The sequence below is a fragment of the Rutilus rutilus genome (genome assembly GCF_951802725.1).
Source record: "Rutilus rutilus genome assembly, chromosome: 1".
Lineage (NCBI taxonomy): Eukaryota > Metazoa > Chordata > Actinopteri > Cypriniformes > Leuciscidae > Rutilus > Rutilus rutilus.
Window position 1 is genome coordinate 30626921 of NC_140209.1, and position 16123 is coordinate 30643043.

At 36.3% G+C, this 16123-nt stretch overlaps 2 protein-coding genes across 2 annotated transcripts; one reads left to right on the top strand and one right to left on the bottom strand.

Moving 5' to 3' along the window:
• Positions 1–707: 707 nt before the first annotated feature.
• On the bottom strand, positions 708–13492 carry znf653 (zinc finger protein 653). The gene is made up of 10 exons (XM_084385912.1): positions 13066–13492; positions 12188–12228; positions 10890–11192; positions 8207–8718; positions 6449–6614; positions 6135–6210; positions 3906–4017; positions 3287–3401; positions 1409–1508; positions 708–1277 (listed from the first exon to the last, which is right to left on the bottom strand). The coding sequence occupies exons 1-10, from the start codon at positions 13341–13343 to the stop codon at positions 1100–1102; spliced, it is 1881 nt and encodes a 626-aa protein (XP_084242038.1). The 5' UTR covers positions 13344–13492; the 3' UTR covers positions 708–1099.
• A 131-nt stretch (positions 13493–13623) lies between these two features.
• On the top strand, positions 13624–15878 carry swsap1 (SWIM-type zinc finger 7 associated protein 1). The gene is made up of 2 exons (XM_084385924.1): positions 13624–14030; positions 14859–15878. The coding sequence occupies exons 1-2, from the start codon at positions 13770–13772 to the stop codon at positions 15414–15416; spliced, it is 819 nt and encodes a 272-aa protein (XP_084242050.1). The 5' UTR covers positions 13624–13769; the 3' UTR covers positions 15417–15878.
• Positions 15879–16123: the final 245 nt, after the last annotated feature.

Sequence of the window (16123 nt, forward strand, 5' to 3'; positions counted from 1 at the left end):
AGAAAATAAATAGGTGACACTTTACAATAAGGTCTCATTTTTAACAAAAGTGAAAATGTATTAGATTAAATGAAGGATATTTATTACATGTATTAATTTGGCAGCTCTTTACAATAAGGTTTAATCTGTTAACATTAGTTAGACAAATATATTAGTTAATATGAACAACACTTCTACAGGATTTATTACTTAGTCAATTATCATTTCAGCATTTACTAATAATTTTTTTCAATACAAAGTTGTATTTGTTAACATTAGTTCATGACTTGTGAGCTAACAAACAATAACAAAGATTAATAAATGAATAAATGATTAATAGATAATTACAAAAAAATGCATTGCTCATTGTTAGCTAATGATTGTAAAGTTTTACCATTCATTTTAGCCAAAGTTTATTTCAATATTTATTAACACGTTTTTAAACTCAAAAGTTCTAAATATATTGTGCATTATTAGGTCATGTGAGCAAATGCAATAACGAATGTTAACAAATGAGACCTTATTGTAAAGTGTAAAATGATAAAAACAGATATGTTGATGGTTATGTGTATGGGGAAACTGCACAACCGTCAAAGACCCATTGTATCTTAATTTGAATTGTTAAAATATATGATGATATGTAATAACATGACTAGGAATATTTCGGGCTACATACAATGCTATTTCCTTACAAAAGTTTTTAAAAATGTGGATTGGACAAGACAATGTCAAATAAAGGGTTTTATGAAGCAGTGGTTTTCTGCAAGGTACAGCAGACATGGGTTAATTATATCAGCCTGATTGTATGATTAAGATATGGGATTAACAAAAAACAGATGTAAACGTTAACATGTTTGTTCATGCAGTGTCAGCAGAAGTAGTTTTGTTTTCCCGTGTCCAGCACAGGAATGAGAAATACACTTTTGACAGACAAGAAAACAAATTGTTTTGATTCTCTCGATCAATGTCTCTCTGTGTTTTTGCCGGTCCATTTGTCCTCTATTCGATTATTAATCAAGCAGCTCCTGATTTTTACAGTGCACAAATGCAATTACTGCTGCTAAAGAAACATTTTGTTCAACAGCCTTTATAAATCTTTTTCTCTCTCTTTAAGCGTCCTTCAGGTCGACTGTTTGTCTGGATGGCTCTTGAGTTTGTGGAACTTGACGCTGTCGAGTTTCTCGAAGCGTTTGCCGCAGTGTTCGCATGTGTAGTTGAAGTGGGCTTCAGACGTGTGTTTCCTCATGTGCCAGTTGAGTGACGCTCGCTGTCGACACTGGTATCCACATATCTCACATCTGTAGGAACAGGTTAAAAAAACAGGTTAAAAAAAACACACTTTCCTTGTAAGTAACCACGTCCAGTATGACGTGACCCATATTAAATATGGCAGACGTGCCAATATGAATCATTCTTTCTTTGAACTCACTGTAACGGCGTCTCTCCCGTGTGTGTTCGTCTGTGCACCTCCAGATGATTCTTGCGTTTGAACGACTTGCCGCAAGTCTCACAGATAAAGTCTCGTACACCTGCATGAAAGAAGGTAAATATGTTTTTGATTACTGCTAAATATCATTAGTTGATAAAAAAGCATCTATTTAACCTATGTGCTGTGTTGAAAATCCTTTACCTAGTTTAGTGTTCAGGGTCAAAAATGACCCGCCTTTTAAATTGCTTATAAATATTTTGTTATGATATCTTATTGGCAAATATTGGATTCAATCTTTTTGTCCACTTGTTTTCTTTTCAGTTAGGACAGGTTTTGTATTTCTTTTTGGATCTGACTGATCCAATGATAGGCCTCATTGATCTGAGCTTAAGCACCTCAGTGTTTGAGTGAAAAAAAGTCCACTCAAGCTTATTCGCCTAAAAAAGGTGCATAAGCTCAGATCATCAGACCTATCAGATCCAAAAAGAAATATCAGTTAACTTTGACAGCCATAAAATACTACGAGGCCATTACACGACAATGGTGTTTTGGGGGCCTGAAAAGGTTCGCAAACTTTTGAAAACGGGTTTCAAAGTGCACGTTTTTGAAAACGGTAGCATTATTGTCTCCATGTAAAAGTCAATCTGTGAAAATGGTGACGTCATGCGCATGTGGATCACATGTTCAGTCTATAGGTGCATAGCGTCTCTTTACAAAGTCACGTCGCCATCTACTGGCCTGGCATGAATAATGCAGCATTTTTAGTCGTTTTCACGGATCCATGTGAAAGTAGCCTGGTTAAAACCAGACCATTCTCAGTAGTAACTGAGTTGTGGTCTGGCAAAGCTTCATTAATAACTCATTTCCAAAGGGGCGTCACCAACAGACGTCGCTCAAATGCCTCTGGGCGCAATTGGTTAGACCTAAAACCAATCAGAGCGATCCTCATCGTCTAAAGCCATATGCTGCGTCCCAATTCGCCTAAGTTACACTACGCCATAAAAGTATGTACTCTTTTTGTGAAGAAAAGGTATTTACTTTTGAATGTGTAGCAAAAAAGTAGGCAAGCTTTGGGACATACTACTTCGTCATCTTTATCAGACGGATCTGTCGCATGCATCCTGTCACTTAAACTGCCCTGTCAATCATCTTGTCACAGTTAAAATCCTCTATTAAATCTAATTTAATTTCCTACCGTTTCGGAGAGAAATGTAGTAGCACGTTCATCTGCCAGTGGGTCTTTCATGGAGACTGTCCTCATGTGTTTGCAATTTGAATATAATAATGCATTTAAAAGTTGGTGCGCTTCACCAACGGACGTCGCTCAAATGCCTCTGGGCGCAATTGGATAGACCTAAAACCAATCAGAGCGATCGTCATCGTGTAAAGCCCGCCCCAACGTTTCTGACTGGTGCCTCGATTTGGACGGATTAGAAATCGGCTTGAATGGGCTCTTTGCCAGACTACTTGCAGAGCAAATCTAAATTTGCCGGAAGTTTGTCTGGGTTTTCCATGGGGGTTTTCCCAGGCTAATGTGAAAGGGGATTGTTGTGACAATGCTGTCATCTGTACACGAAACATGCAAAAGAAACGCTTTTATAGGAAAAAGTGCATCGTTGTTGTGTAAACATACCCTAAATCTAAATATACTGAAAAACTAGAAAGCACAAAAAAAAAAAACTACACCTAAACTACAGCAAGAGAATATAAAAAAAAGAAAGAAAATGTTTAATTTGTAAATGCATGTAAATTGACGAGGACAAACTCTACATAAGAACTTTAGCTATCATCTCATAATAAGATGTGGACAATTATAGTGTTTGTTGGATTAACAGAGTAAAGAGCACCACAAGCACAAATAATACCTGATGTCTGTACCTGAGTGTATGATCATGTGCCGATGAAGATGGTTAGACAGATAAAACTTCTTCCCGCAGCCTGGATGAGGACAGACTTTGGTCCGGCCCTTCCTGTGCACGAGGTTCACATGATTCTGTCCAACGTGCATTAGAAAAACATCTGTTGAAATCATGATCCATCTTGCAGCCAGAAGCAGAAAGTGTGATTTGTTTCCAGTACTTTATAAATGCTCCTCGTCTGACATGAGCATAAGATCTGGCTCGAGTGTCAAGCCTTCTCAGAAAACTAGCTGACCCACATGTGTAATTACATATGCATTAATCATCAATGTGATTAATCTGATGAGCCAAAAATTAACCATCTCAATAAATATTTAGCAGAATTATATCCCAGCATCCACAATATTTAACCCGTCCTGTGCGAAGGGAAAGTGTATTTTATTTCCTGTTGCTAAGGTCCACTGAACAATTAGAGCGTCTCTTTTGTGATGAACAATAAAACAGACAAAGCAGGTTTACATCAATGCATTTCACAGGGTATATCATTTCCAGTGTCTATTTGTATCTGTTTGCGCAGTGGCATTGGGATTCTCTGGCCACAGGCTCATTAGACATGCACCGCACACACATGAGCTCACCTGGAAACTGCTAATGGCCACGTACACCTGACTGCAGCCTTCATACGGACAGTGGAACATCTTCAGCATGCCGTCTGCCTCGATTACTGGACCCCTCCGGCTCCTCTTGGACCTGACAGACAAACACACACCACTGAAATGACATCAAATCACATTTCAAAGACTTCATGAACTCAGATACGGTTGATGGCTTCAATTCATTTCATAGAGCATGACATTATGGCTGTGTCTACATTTGGTCCCTAGGCGACCTTGAGTGCCCAGAAAGGCGCCAAATAAATAAAATGTATTATTATTGTTATTATTACATTTGAAAATGCATCTTTTTCTCTAGGTTTTGGGCTTCCGTCCACACCATGACAAAAACTGATTGAAAACTGAGCTTTTTGAAGACGCTCTCGCAAGCGAATAGATCTGAAAACGCCTTATTCGTGAAACTGCGAAAACTGAAGTATTTGAAAACAATAACATGTTTTGTCATATGATGCATATTTTACCCATAGACATCAACACTATATGCTATATGCTAGTTATTTTCACGGTGCTGTTGCTAAAGATATGTTACTTTGTACGATCTTCATACTACATTCCTGCAAAAAGTTACTCGCAATTGCTGTTCTGTGGCAAAACATGAGCCCAGCTGCATTTGAGTTAACATAAACATAACTTCAGCAGTGCTTGATTCAAAAGAATTTGATCAAGTGTGCTATTTTCCATCTTTTTTCAATTGTGTTTTAGACCAAACATGGAATGCCGATTGAGTTTGACCTGAACGCACCAGTAAGTAATGAGAAAAGCTCACATTTTGCTAATAAAATGATTGTGCCAGATGAATAGTGTGAGAGCTTTATTATGTCTGCTCTCTCAGTCATCATGTCACTGAGCTTTTATTACATTTTACGCGTACACAGTAAGTTGAGCATCTTTTCAGTGTGGACTAGAAACTTGACAAATGAAAATAGTGTTTTCAAACGTGTCCAAATTAACGTACATGTGGCCTATGAAACACGACGAGCCATAACATTTATGAGGAGTTTTTAGTCCGCTGGGAAATAATAAAGCACACTCCATAATATATGATAGTTTGATTTTTTAATAGTGCAAAAACTAGCCACAACAATGATTATAATGAGTATCGTGGGTGGTTGCTGTATAGTAGCTAAGATGTTCTAAGTCAAGTCAAGTCAAGTCAAGTATATTTGTATAGCGCTTTTCACAATACAGATTGTATCAAAGCAGCTTCACAGTATTAAATTAAAATAATACAACAAGGTTTGTTTCTAGTGGAATTTATTGATTGATAAAATCAGATTAAATATCCCCAGAATATCCCCAACTGAGCAAGCCAAAGGCAAAAGTGGCAAGGAACTGAAAAACTCCATCAAGTGACCTAATGGTGTCCTAAAACTCCATCAGGTGACCCAATGGAGAAAAAAAAACCTTGGGAGAACCCAGGCTCAGTCGGGGGCCAGTTCTCCTCTGGCTTTTATTAACTAGAGACTGGATTTAACTGTAAGATTAAAAATATTATATGAATGCCTGGCTGAAGAGATGCAACTTTAATCTAGTTTTAAACTGGGAGAGCGAGTCTGAGCAACGAACACTATCAGGAAGGCTATTCCAGAGTTTTGGAGCTAAATGTGAAAATGCTCTCCCTCCCTAAGTGCTTGTTTACTATCAAAAGAAGCAAAATGGCCATGTCTTCTAATAAGCGTTTTCATGCATATATCAATTTCCACATTTTTAGGTTAGAGGTGTATTAAAAGGTATGTCATGTATGAATCTAAACAATAAAATGCTGAAGACTCCCTTCCCAGAATCAAAATTCCTATCATAAGGAGTTGTTTCATTTCTTGGAAATTAGGCATGTGAACAAAGGCGTAACAATAACAGTTAAGGCGTGTACAAAATTACGAATTTATGTCTAAAGCCAAGATTTTGAGTCAATATGCACTACCGTTCAAAAATTATTTTAATGTTTCTGAAAGAAGTATCTTATGCTCATCAAGGCTGTATTTCTTTGATTTCTTTCTTCGTTCTTGCTGCTCAAGAAACATGTATTAGTATTATCAATGTTTAAGACAGTTCTGCTGCTATACGGTTTAATATCTTCATATCTTAAAAATCGTACTGACCACAGCTGATGAAAAAAAAGATGAAAAAAGTAGTAAAACAGAAATAAGAGGTTTTATGTTTTTATAGTGGCTACTGTGCCAAGACTTGACTGACCTACTGAGAGATTGCTGAAGTTTCTTCGAACAGTGAGTTTCTTCACCGGGATCTAACAACTGCTTCTCACCCAGATCTGAAACCATTAAACATCAACAGATAATATTGCCATTTTAAAGATCAAAATCCTTAAAATAGCTTATATTACTGACACTGGTTAAACTGACACTAAACTCATAAGGAAGTAGTTAAAAGTGGTTAAACTGTTTCAAAACACACATTGCTAGAACACAATGATTGTCTTATGAATCAAGTTTAAGAGCTGAAATACAGGACAGGTCAGCGGTGGCCGTTGATGTTAATCGGACTGAAACCTGAGTCGATGTTGGGATGTGACGGTGCTTCTGACTGGCACATCTGATTATACGACATATCTCCGATCAGAGTGCATGTGACCTCCTCGACATCACCGCTGCCCACGTTCAGCTGAATGCCTTCAGACGTCAGAGCCTCGTAACTGGGACCTGTAATTATGATCAGCTACAGGAGGGAGAAATAGAGTAGAGGTGAAATCATACAAAGAGTTCATCAAAGTAGGATTTAACTGTGAAAATACTGTTTTAACCTATATGAATATATTTCTTTCACAAAAATAGAATATCCTGAAGAATCTGCGAGCTGCTGTTATTCATACAATGAAAGTAAATTGTGGTGTTTGGCGGTCAAGTACCCAAAAAGGACAAGAAGTATCTTAAAACCGGTCCATAAAACTCTATTCAGTGTCTTTCCTGAAGTCATATGATAGCTGTGTGATAAACAGTCCACCATAAACAGGTTTATGGTGTTTTAATTTGACTTTAAATGTGTGTGGCAGGAAAAACAAGTCATATGTCAACAATTAAAAAACAAAGCAATACAACAGTAAAAAAAGTATTGACTTGCATGTCAAGTTTTGCAACAACATGCAGCTGAGAAAAAAAAGAATTATCCTTCATTAGTAGTTCTTTCACCGAAAAAAGTGTGGCATTTAGTAAGAATGTAAAAAGTGCCCCATTACGCTATTTTAAAGGTTCCATATTATGTTTTGGAGGTCTCCTAGAATAGGTTTATATGCATCCAAGATAAAAAAAACACTTTCATTTTCTTATAATATACATTGCAGCATCAGCTGTTTTCTCACGGTGTCTGAAATGGTTCAATTAAAGGATTAAATCTCTCTAAACTCCTTTCTGAGAGATACTCTGCTCTGATTGGTCAGATGGCCCAGTCTGATGTGAATATGAATATATTGATATATGAACATATGAAATAATGTGTCAAGGAGATTGCAGCTGATATTACTTTTGTTTTATCACATTAAAAATTGAACACATTTTTTACATTTAAATCTGAAGGAACAACACAAACTAGAAAAAATAAAAAATAAATAAAAAGGTAATACTACTTTTTCTAAAAATAGCCTTAATTTCTTTAGGCAAAATATTATTTCTTTCCTTTGATTTCTGGTGAGAAATCCAAATATACAGGCAGCAGAAATAGTATGCAGTATACCAAGAAGTATGCTATTTGTAGCAGTATTTCTCAACTTTTTTTGACTCCAAGGCCCCCTATTGTCATAGACAACATCTGAACAAGAACACTTCAGTTTCTTCTCTTTATAAACAAAAACTAGAAACAGACATTTAAATCAATGTATCTAAGTATTATATATTATATTTATAATAATAAGCCATTAAGAATAATAATAAAAAAAAAAAAATCCAGAATAAGAATTCAATAACTGAATGTTCTTCAGCGTTTACACTTTTTATTAAGAACAATTTTAAATTACTTTTCTAGTTTTTTGCAATTAAAGTGTTTTTTTTTTACTTAAAATTATTTAAAATAAGACAAAATATGCTTTAAAATTATAAGTCATCTTGTGGCCCCCTTGTGCAGTGGCTCTCAACCTTTTTGATTCAAAGGGCCCCCAATATAAAGTATAGAATATTTTAATATATTAATACTATTAATATAAATTATATTTAAAGTCATCCTCCAAACATTATAGTTTGCTGAGACCCCCATTGGGCCCCGACCCCCTGGTTGAGAACCCCTGCCCTAGTGTGTCTCTTGTGAGCCCTTTGACCTACTTGAGATCCTTCCAGTGTGGAGTGCTGGTCCGGTAGCTCACATTCGCCCATCACCGTCTGCAGATCCTGACGCTCGAATAGCTCGCTCTGTGCTGAGGCGGCCGCCAACGACGGGATGCTCTCTTCCGCACCTTTTCCAGAACTATCCTCTCCATCCTCCCTCTCCCGCCTGTCCGTCAAGGGCGCTGTGACAACCATGCATTCATATCTCTCTTCCGAGCCCCCTCCCCCTTTTTCCTCATTTTCTAATGTTCCTGAATGGTCCGCCTGCTCCGTGACAGGGTCCGCCTCTCTCGCCGCATCCCGATCCGAGGCTTTTCCGTCAGACTCGGCTTCTCGGTTCATGAGCACCTCCATCTCCCACACGGCCTGGTCTCCCAGACAGTGCTCCGAGGCGGGAGGACTGCTGTGGGCCGCAGGGGATCCTGGGAGATCATTGAGGGATGTGCACGTCATCTGATGCTCCATCCGGGATGCGTGTTCATCATCGTCTTCCAACTCATTGGCTGCATCTGATTAAGATTAAGAAGAGAAGAGATTCATTGTTCAATGTTAAATCCAATTTGATCAAATGGGGGTTTGTGAGTTGATGAAAAGCTAATAATTAATTAAATAATACAAAACGGAAAAAGTTCCGTTAAAACATCCTGCAAGTTCCATAGCTTAAAACATCCTCCTCATTATAACCAAAATATTTATTCAATCAAGCTCCAGAAAAAGCTCGTTTTGATATAGGATGACCTGTGACATCACACATGCAAATACATTTACATATGACCAAATGATCTCATAACGTTTTGTCTGTAAATCATGGTTTTCTATGGATAATGTCTTCAAAACACTAACTCCCTTGCGATAGCGAGTGGTCGTTGATACTGTTTCCTATACAATAACGTAAGCCAATTATAACAGTGGCCGTTTAATGACAAGCCTTAAAGGAGCCGCCCCTTAGAAACAGATCATTTCAGACAGAGGGTGAGAATGAATTGAAAATAGCTTTTCTCTGCATAGCTTTAATTTTTTTGTGTGTGTGCAAAAACTTTAACATTATAAGTGAACCTCATGGAACATATTAATATAATTTTAAAAAATCCATGTCCGTCAAGACATGAGTTATCCTCTTTAAAAATGACAAACACACAACAAAATTACTAAACCTTTAACTAAAGTTAAAATGAGAACGGAATATATAAAAATTGAATCAAAATATTAATAAAAACTATAATAGTATCTCAATGATACTAAAATAACACTTATCAATTAAAATGTTGTGATTTAATTAAATAAATTTATAGTTTGATGCCTGTGTGTTTCAGAGTGAATATCACAAGCAGCTCATGATCAAGTTTTTTCTTTATTATTATTATTATTATTGTTAACTAAAACTTGTTTCAAATAATACAGATATTTATCATTTATAAAAATATATATATATATATATATATATATATATATATATAGGAAATGTAGCCCAACTAAATAAAAATGTTAAAGGTCTAAAAAAAATAAAAAAAATTCTATATAATTAAAATAAACCTAAATAGAAACATTAATAAACTACAAGTAATTTTTAATAAAAGCACATATACCAAAATTAAAATGAAACCTGAAAATATAAAAATAAAAGTTAATCAAATGTTAATAAAAATATAATAATAATATAATAGTACGTAAATAATACTAAAACAATCACAAAATTATCTGCATGTGCTGCGAGTTTAACATGCATTTGCATATTTTGTAAGTGTGTGCTTGCTTATGTGTGCTTGCTTGACTTTATTTATACATTTGCATACTTTCAAACACTCCAAGTTTACAGCATTTCACCAGTATTCTGCTAAAATAAACACCTGAAGATTTGAAATGTTAAATCTTGAAGGTTTCAATATTTGAAAGTGAAGAATTTAAGACAATTATTAATTATTATCTTTTTAAAGAGTTAATACTATTACTACTAATAATAATAATTATAAAATAACATATATAATAATATTACTTTTTTTTTTTTTATGTATATATATATATATATATTTATATATATATATTTTACCCTGGACCACAAAACCAGTCACATGGGTCACAATTTTGAAATTGAGATTTATACATCATATGAAAGCTGAATAAATAAGCTTTCCATTGATGTATGGTTTGTTAGATTAGGGCAATATTTGGCCTAGATACGACTATTTGAACATCTGGAATCTGAGGGTGCAAAAAACTCTAAACATCAAGAAAATCGCCTTTAAAGTTGTCAATTTTTTTGGCGATTGTGCTGCATTCACTCACAAAAATAAATGTTTTATATATTTACGCTAGGAAATTTACAAAATATCTTCATGGAACATGATCTTTACTTAATATCCTAATGATTTTTGGCATAAAAGAAAAATCGATAATTTTGACCCATACAATGTATTATTGGCTATTGCCACAAATATACCCGTGTGACTTATGACTGGTTTTGTGGTCCAGGGTCACATATATACATACATATATATATATATAAAACATAAAAATATCTAAATATAAATCATTAAAAAAAGTAAATAGAATTGAAAAAAGAAGAGTGAACATGAGCATATGCAGTTAAATTATTGAAATATGAACCTAAAAATCTCAGGGGGTTCTTCCTTATTTCACATCTAGGTGGTTTGATACTGAAAAGAGTTTTAGATTTCCATACCCTGCAGCCGCCCGTGGTGTTGTAGTCTCCTCCTCTCACTGTCAGCATCTTTCTTCTCTGGAGGCCTGTCCTCCTCATCCTTCTCCATCACACTGTCCTCCAGATCTGACTCAGACTCTCCTCCTGCAGGCCAGGGAAGGCACTGCACAAACGAGTGACCCGCCACACACTGCCACAGTGCAGATGTAGATAACCCCAGGGTGGGCTCCAGCGCCTGCAGCTCAGGCTCATGTGGGCAGGACTGGCAGTGGCACTGGTACCAGCTCACCACTTCCTGCAGGCTGGTGGCGGACACCTTCTTCCCTGAGAGGAGAAACAGTCTCGATCTTACTCACTCACAGAGACTAATACACAGCACACTAACTAGCACTTCTCCTTAAAAAATAAATTCATACTTTTATACAGAAAGGATGCATTAAATTGATCAAAAGTGACAGTAAAAGTTATTTAAATTAAATGCTTTTGAACTTTCTATTCATTAAAAATTCATGAAAAATGTATCATGATTTCAACAAAAATATTAAGCAGCACAACTGTTCTTAATAAGAATAAATGTTCAGAATAATAAGAAATAAATACAAAATATATGTTATAATAATGAGAAATGTTTCTTAATCATCAAATCATCATAACAGAATGATTTCTGAAGGATCATGTGACACTGAAGACTGGAGTAATGATGCTGACAATTCAGCTTTGATCACAAGAATACATTACATTTTACAATATAGCCTATTCACATAGAAAACAGTCATTTTAAATTGTAATAATATTTTATGATTTTACTGTATTTTATATACATTTTTATTTTTTAAATCATACCAAGCCCAAATATTTAAATGGTAGCATACAGTGTGCAAAAGATTGGATTGGAATGATTTGTTTTTAAAGACCCTACAACTTTGATTAAACAATCAAAATATTAGGAAAATATGATCAAAATAATAGTTACGGTATTTATCTAACAAAATTATTTGGCAAAAAAAAAAGGCAAACTAAAGCTACAAAAAGGCAAACTACATTAGTAAAAAAGTTTTTTTTTAATTTTTTTAACAAATTTTACTATGCAAAATAAAAAAAAGCATAGAAAAGCAAAAGGTCAGGAAAAAAGCATACATCGACTACAACATAATCATCAGTTATTAATATTTTGTTGGTTCTCTCATTTTGCATGAGTTCCTAATTTCTTTGTATGATAGTTACCAATGTGGCATGTTTCTTGGCATTATTTTCACAATTATTGACACCAAGCAATTCTCTTATATGAAACCAATATAATGCATATAAATATGACTCACCTTTCCTGTGACTGCTGCATTGTTCAGGATTGGATTTCCTCCTGCCCATCACAACACATGAGACATGTTTACATCATCCATGTTAAAAAGAAAAGCTACATGAAGGTTCAAGCTAACTAGTGGCCGTCTCTGGTTCCCATCCACTTTCATTGTATTGAAAATAGCTTACACTTTCTGCTAAATATCTCTTTTTGTGTTCCACACAAGTCAGTCAAAGGGGTTTGGAAAAACATGAATGATCTAATGACAATTCACTTATATAAGGAACCTATTAGATTAATTCATCACAGCAGAAATGAAAGGCAAAGTCAAGCACATTGCATTGTGGGATGCATTCATATAAGTATAAGACCTGGAAATGTCCTGGTATACTAAGTTATGACCATATTCATGTACAACGTGGTTGCATTATACTCTAAGATACTTCAAGAAGCTACAATGGTACTATTATAGTACAGCTTTCCATGTATAGTATAGTATAGTATTGTATTGTATTGTATTGTATTGTATTGTACTCTATACCATGTGTAGTATGGTATTGTATTATACCATGTATAGAATAGTATTGTATTTCTCCAGGAAAACATGTCAATAAATAACATGACACTGCTTGGTCCTTTTTAGTTTAGAGAAATACATGTAAACAAACTAAAATAAATCAATGGCAGATTCAGGTTAACAAAGAACACTTGCATACAGTAGTATCAGACAAGAGTAGTAGTTGTGCACACAAGTTACAGCCCAGACATGCATGCATGAATTAATTTATTGGACAACCAGCTGAATTGCAATGCTACCTTTACTCAACTTATTGATTTTGAGTGTTGCATGATCAAGTATGGCTTTTATGGTTCACTTATCGAGTCTGAGTTACCCACCCGCCGTATTTTTGCTGGTATTTTTCTCCATATGCAGAATTGAGCAGGATTAAATACTCCGCGAGCCCCGCGTCGCTCAGGCTCGTGCGCCGGCGCAGCTCGCTCCACACCTGGTGTGCTTCTCCCAGATAAACGCGCCGCACGTCGTACTTCTTCCGCGATTCCAGCCGCCGCTGCGCCCGGTCCGCGTCCGTCAGTCGGGGGCGACCCCTGCACCGGCGCAAAATGGCTTTAATTTGCTCTCCGGTGGCTTTCGAGTCGGTGTTTACCGCCGCCATGTTTCTGTATCAGCTGTTGAGTTGTTATGTTTTGTCTTAAAGGGAAGTGCTGTGTGTTGCCTTAAAGGAAGTGGATTTCTTTTGCATTTTATTTTATTCCGTTTTTTATTTTAGTTAGTTTTTTTTATTAGATTAATATTTTTGTAGATGAATCCTGCGTGTTATTTACGATAAAATATATATTTTTCGAAATTAAGGCAAAGATCATTTAATTTGTATTTGATTCGACACATTGGTTTGACCAATCAACCGTGAGCTCTCTTTTATGACAGCCAATCAGATGCGTCCTTCCAACAGAAGGCAGTGTGGAACGTCAAATTCGCGGGAGAAGATGATGCGTGTTATCTTCACGTTGTTGCGGTAGAATGTAGATAAGTCGCATTCAAATGAATAATTGGTAATAGCAACCGTTTTACGCAAATTGTGATGGCTGATATTTTGGGAGTCGTTTTCAGACGGTTTGCACCAGGATCTGGAACGAGTGATTTGGTCTTTCCCTCTCGTGTAGAAGGCAACACGTTAGTGCTCGGGGACGTAAACATCACGAGATCTGTGTTATTTCTATCCGCCGTGACAGCTGCCACAGATCTGGGGCTCAAAGTGCTGTTTTTCACACAGACCCCTTTTCAGTCTCTACCGGTTTCTCTCAGGGCTTCAGTACCTGGACTAAAACTAGAGAGTCTGAAGGTAATAATAATTAATTGTTTGAAGAGAGACAAGATAATTAATAATAATAATAAAACACATGTAACACAAGATCATTCAGTCAGACATGCGAATTATCGACATGATCAAAAGTTTGCTGAAAAACCTGTTGCACACAATATGCCTTGTGTCACGTGATACTTTATACATTATATTAAGTAAAATACCTTTTATAATAATTGTAAAAACGCCCCCTCTTCATGTCGTAAATGATACACGTCTTTTTTTTCTGTGAAAATAAAGTAAACGCTTTTTAAAGACAAATCATGTTCAAATTAATCAGATATGATCCATTAGACTTTTGAGGAATGTTTATTTTATTGTATTGCGTTGCATTATGTTTTAAAACTACTGAGCTTTGATCATAAAACTATGCACTAAGCAGATCACAACTGATATTTATATGCATTTTATGTTAGCAGTCTAAATACTGATTCAATGATTTACATGACAAACTATCAGAATATCATCTTACTTTTAAACCATATCAGCATCTGCACTAAATTGCATATTTTTGCACATTTGGGCCTCTGAATAAAATTAAGGTGCTTTTTCCTCCTCGAGTCGAGCTCTATATTCTCACCACATCAAACCATATGACGTTTACATTTACACTTATTCATTTAGCGGACGCTTTTATGCAAAGCAACTTAAAACAAGCGATTCATTATAAAGAGGCAATAAACGAGAAGTGCAGGAAATGCATAGTTTCAGACATTTTGTTTAGATTAAAGAAAAGTGAAAGCATATGGCAAGAAATGCACCATAACATGCCAAATATAATATGTTTTCATGCATCTTCACTTCCAGAACGTGAAGTTTGTGTATGTGAAGACTTTGGAGGAGCTGGTTCAGGATGTGGCGTCTCTTCACGAGCTGGCGTCCGATGCCGCGTCTCCTCCCTCCCTGATCATCGTGGACTGTCTGGAAAGGTATTTGCAAGGGCCGCTGCAGGACGACCCGGGCCCTGTGGCTCACGTGGCGGCCCTCCTGCACGACACCGCTGCTTTTCTCACACAGATCCAGCAGAACAGAGCAGACGGCCAGGGCCTGTGCAGGGTCATGCTCTCTTTTCAGAGTGAATGTGAAGGCAGTCGGGACAGTGAAATCCCTGATCTTCTCCTCTCTGTGCTGGACCGTTACCTGCAGGTGAGGTGCACCTTTGAGGAAATAGCGGGGCAGAATGAGTGGCAGGTGTATCTGTCAGACACATGTCCTTCGTCGGCCCATCAGGGACAGCAGTGGCACATAGCGCTGCAGGCAGGAGGGGTTCTGGAGTTTCGTCCAGTCATCGGTGAGGAACAGCAGGTTCTGGACCAGCGGGACAAAAGCAAACAGGGAAATGAGAGCTGTGAAGACAGCAAATAAATGTTCATATTACAATATAACCCATTTTTATTTCTCAGTTCGACCAGCTTTACTTGATTTATAGGAATGTTAGTGTTTACTTGTAAAGTTGACAAAGTAACATAAACTTTGACTAAATACAGATATTTTGTATGTCCGCCAACTATACTTGCAGAATTTATAAAGTATTGACAATGTAGAAACTACATTTAAATGTGTAAAGTTTGAAACAAAATGTCAGCATTATTTGTTGTATGCCAACTGTACGGTTTTTATTTTATTTGCAGACTGTTATTTGTTTACTTTTGATTACATTATATTTTATAAAAACTATTGCATTAACTTGCATTACAGTTTCTTGAAGAAATTAGGGCCAACAATTAAATAGATAGTTAAAATAAAAATAATTTACTCACCCCCGTTACAGACCTTTCTTTCTTTTGTTGAACATAAAAGAAAATAATTTGAGAATTTATCAGTGTTATCAACGTCTCAGTAGTATTTTTCTCCATACAATGGTGTGGTCACCAACATTCTTCAAAATATATTATGTGTTACACATATTTATTAGCGTGGCAAGCCAGACCTACATCAAGATGTTAGGTCTGGCAACTCACCATTGGCACGGCTCAATCCGAGGGGCGGGATAAACGGTTGTCTCTCAAAATCCCTCTGCACGCAATAGGATAGTGCTACAACCAATCAGAGCAACGAAGAAGGCTAGTTGG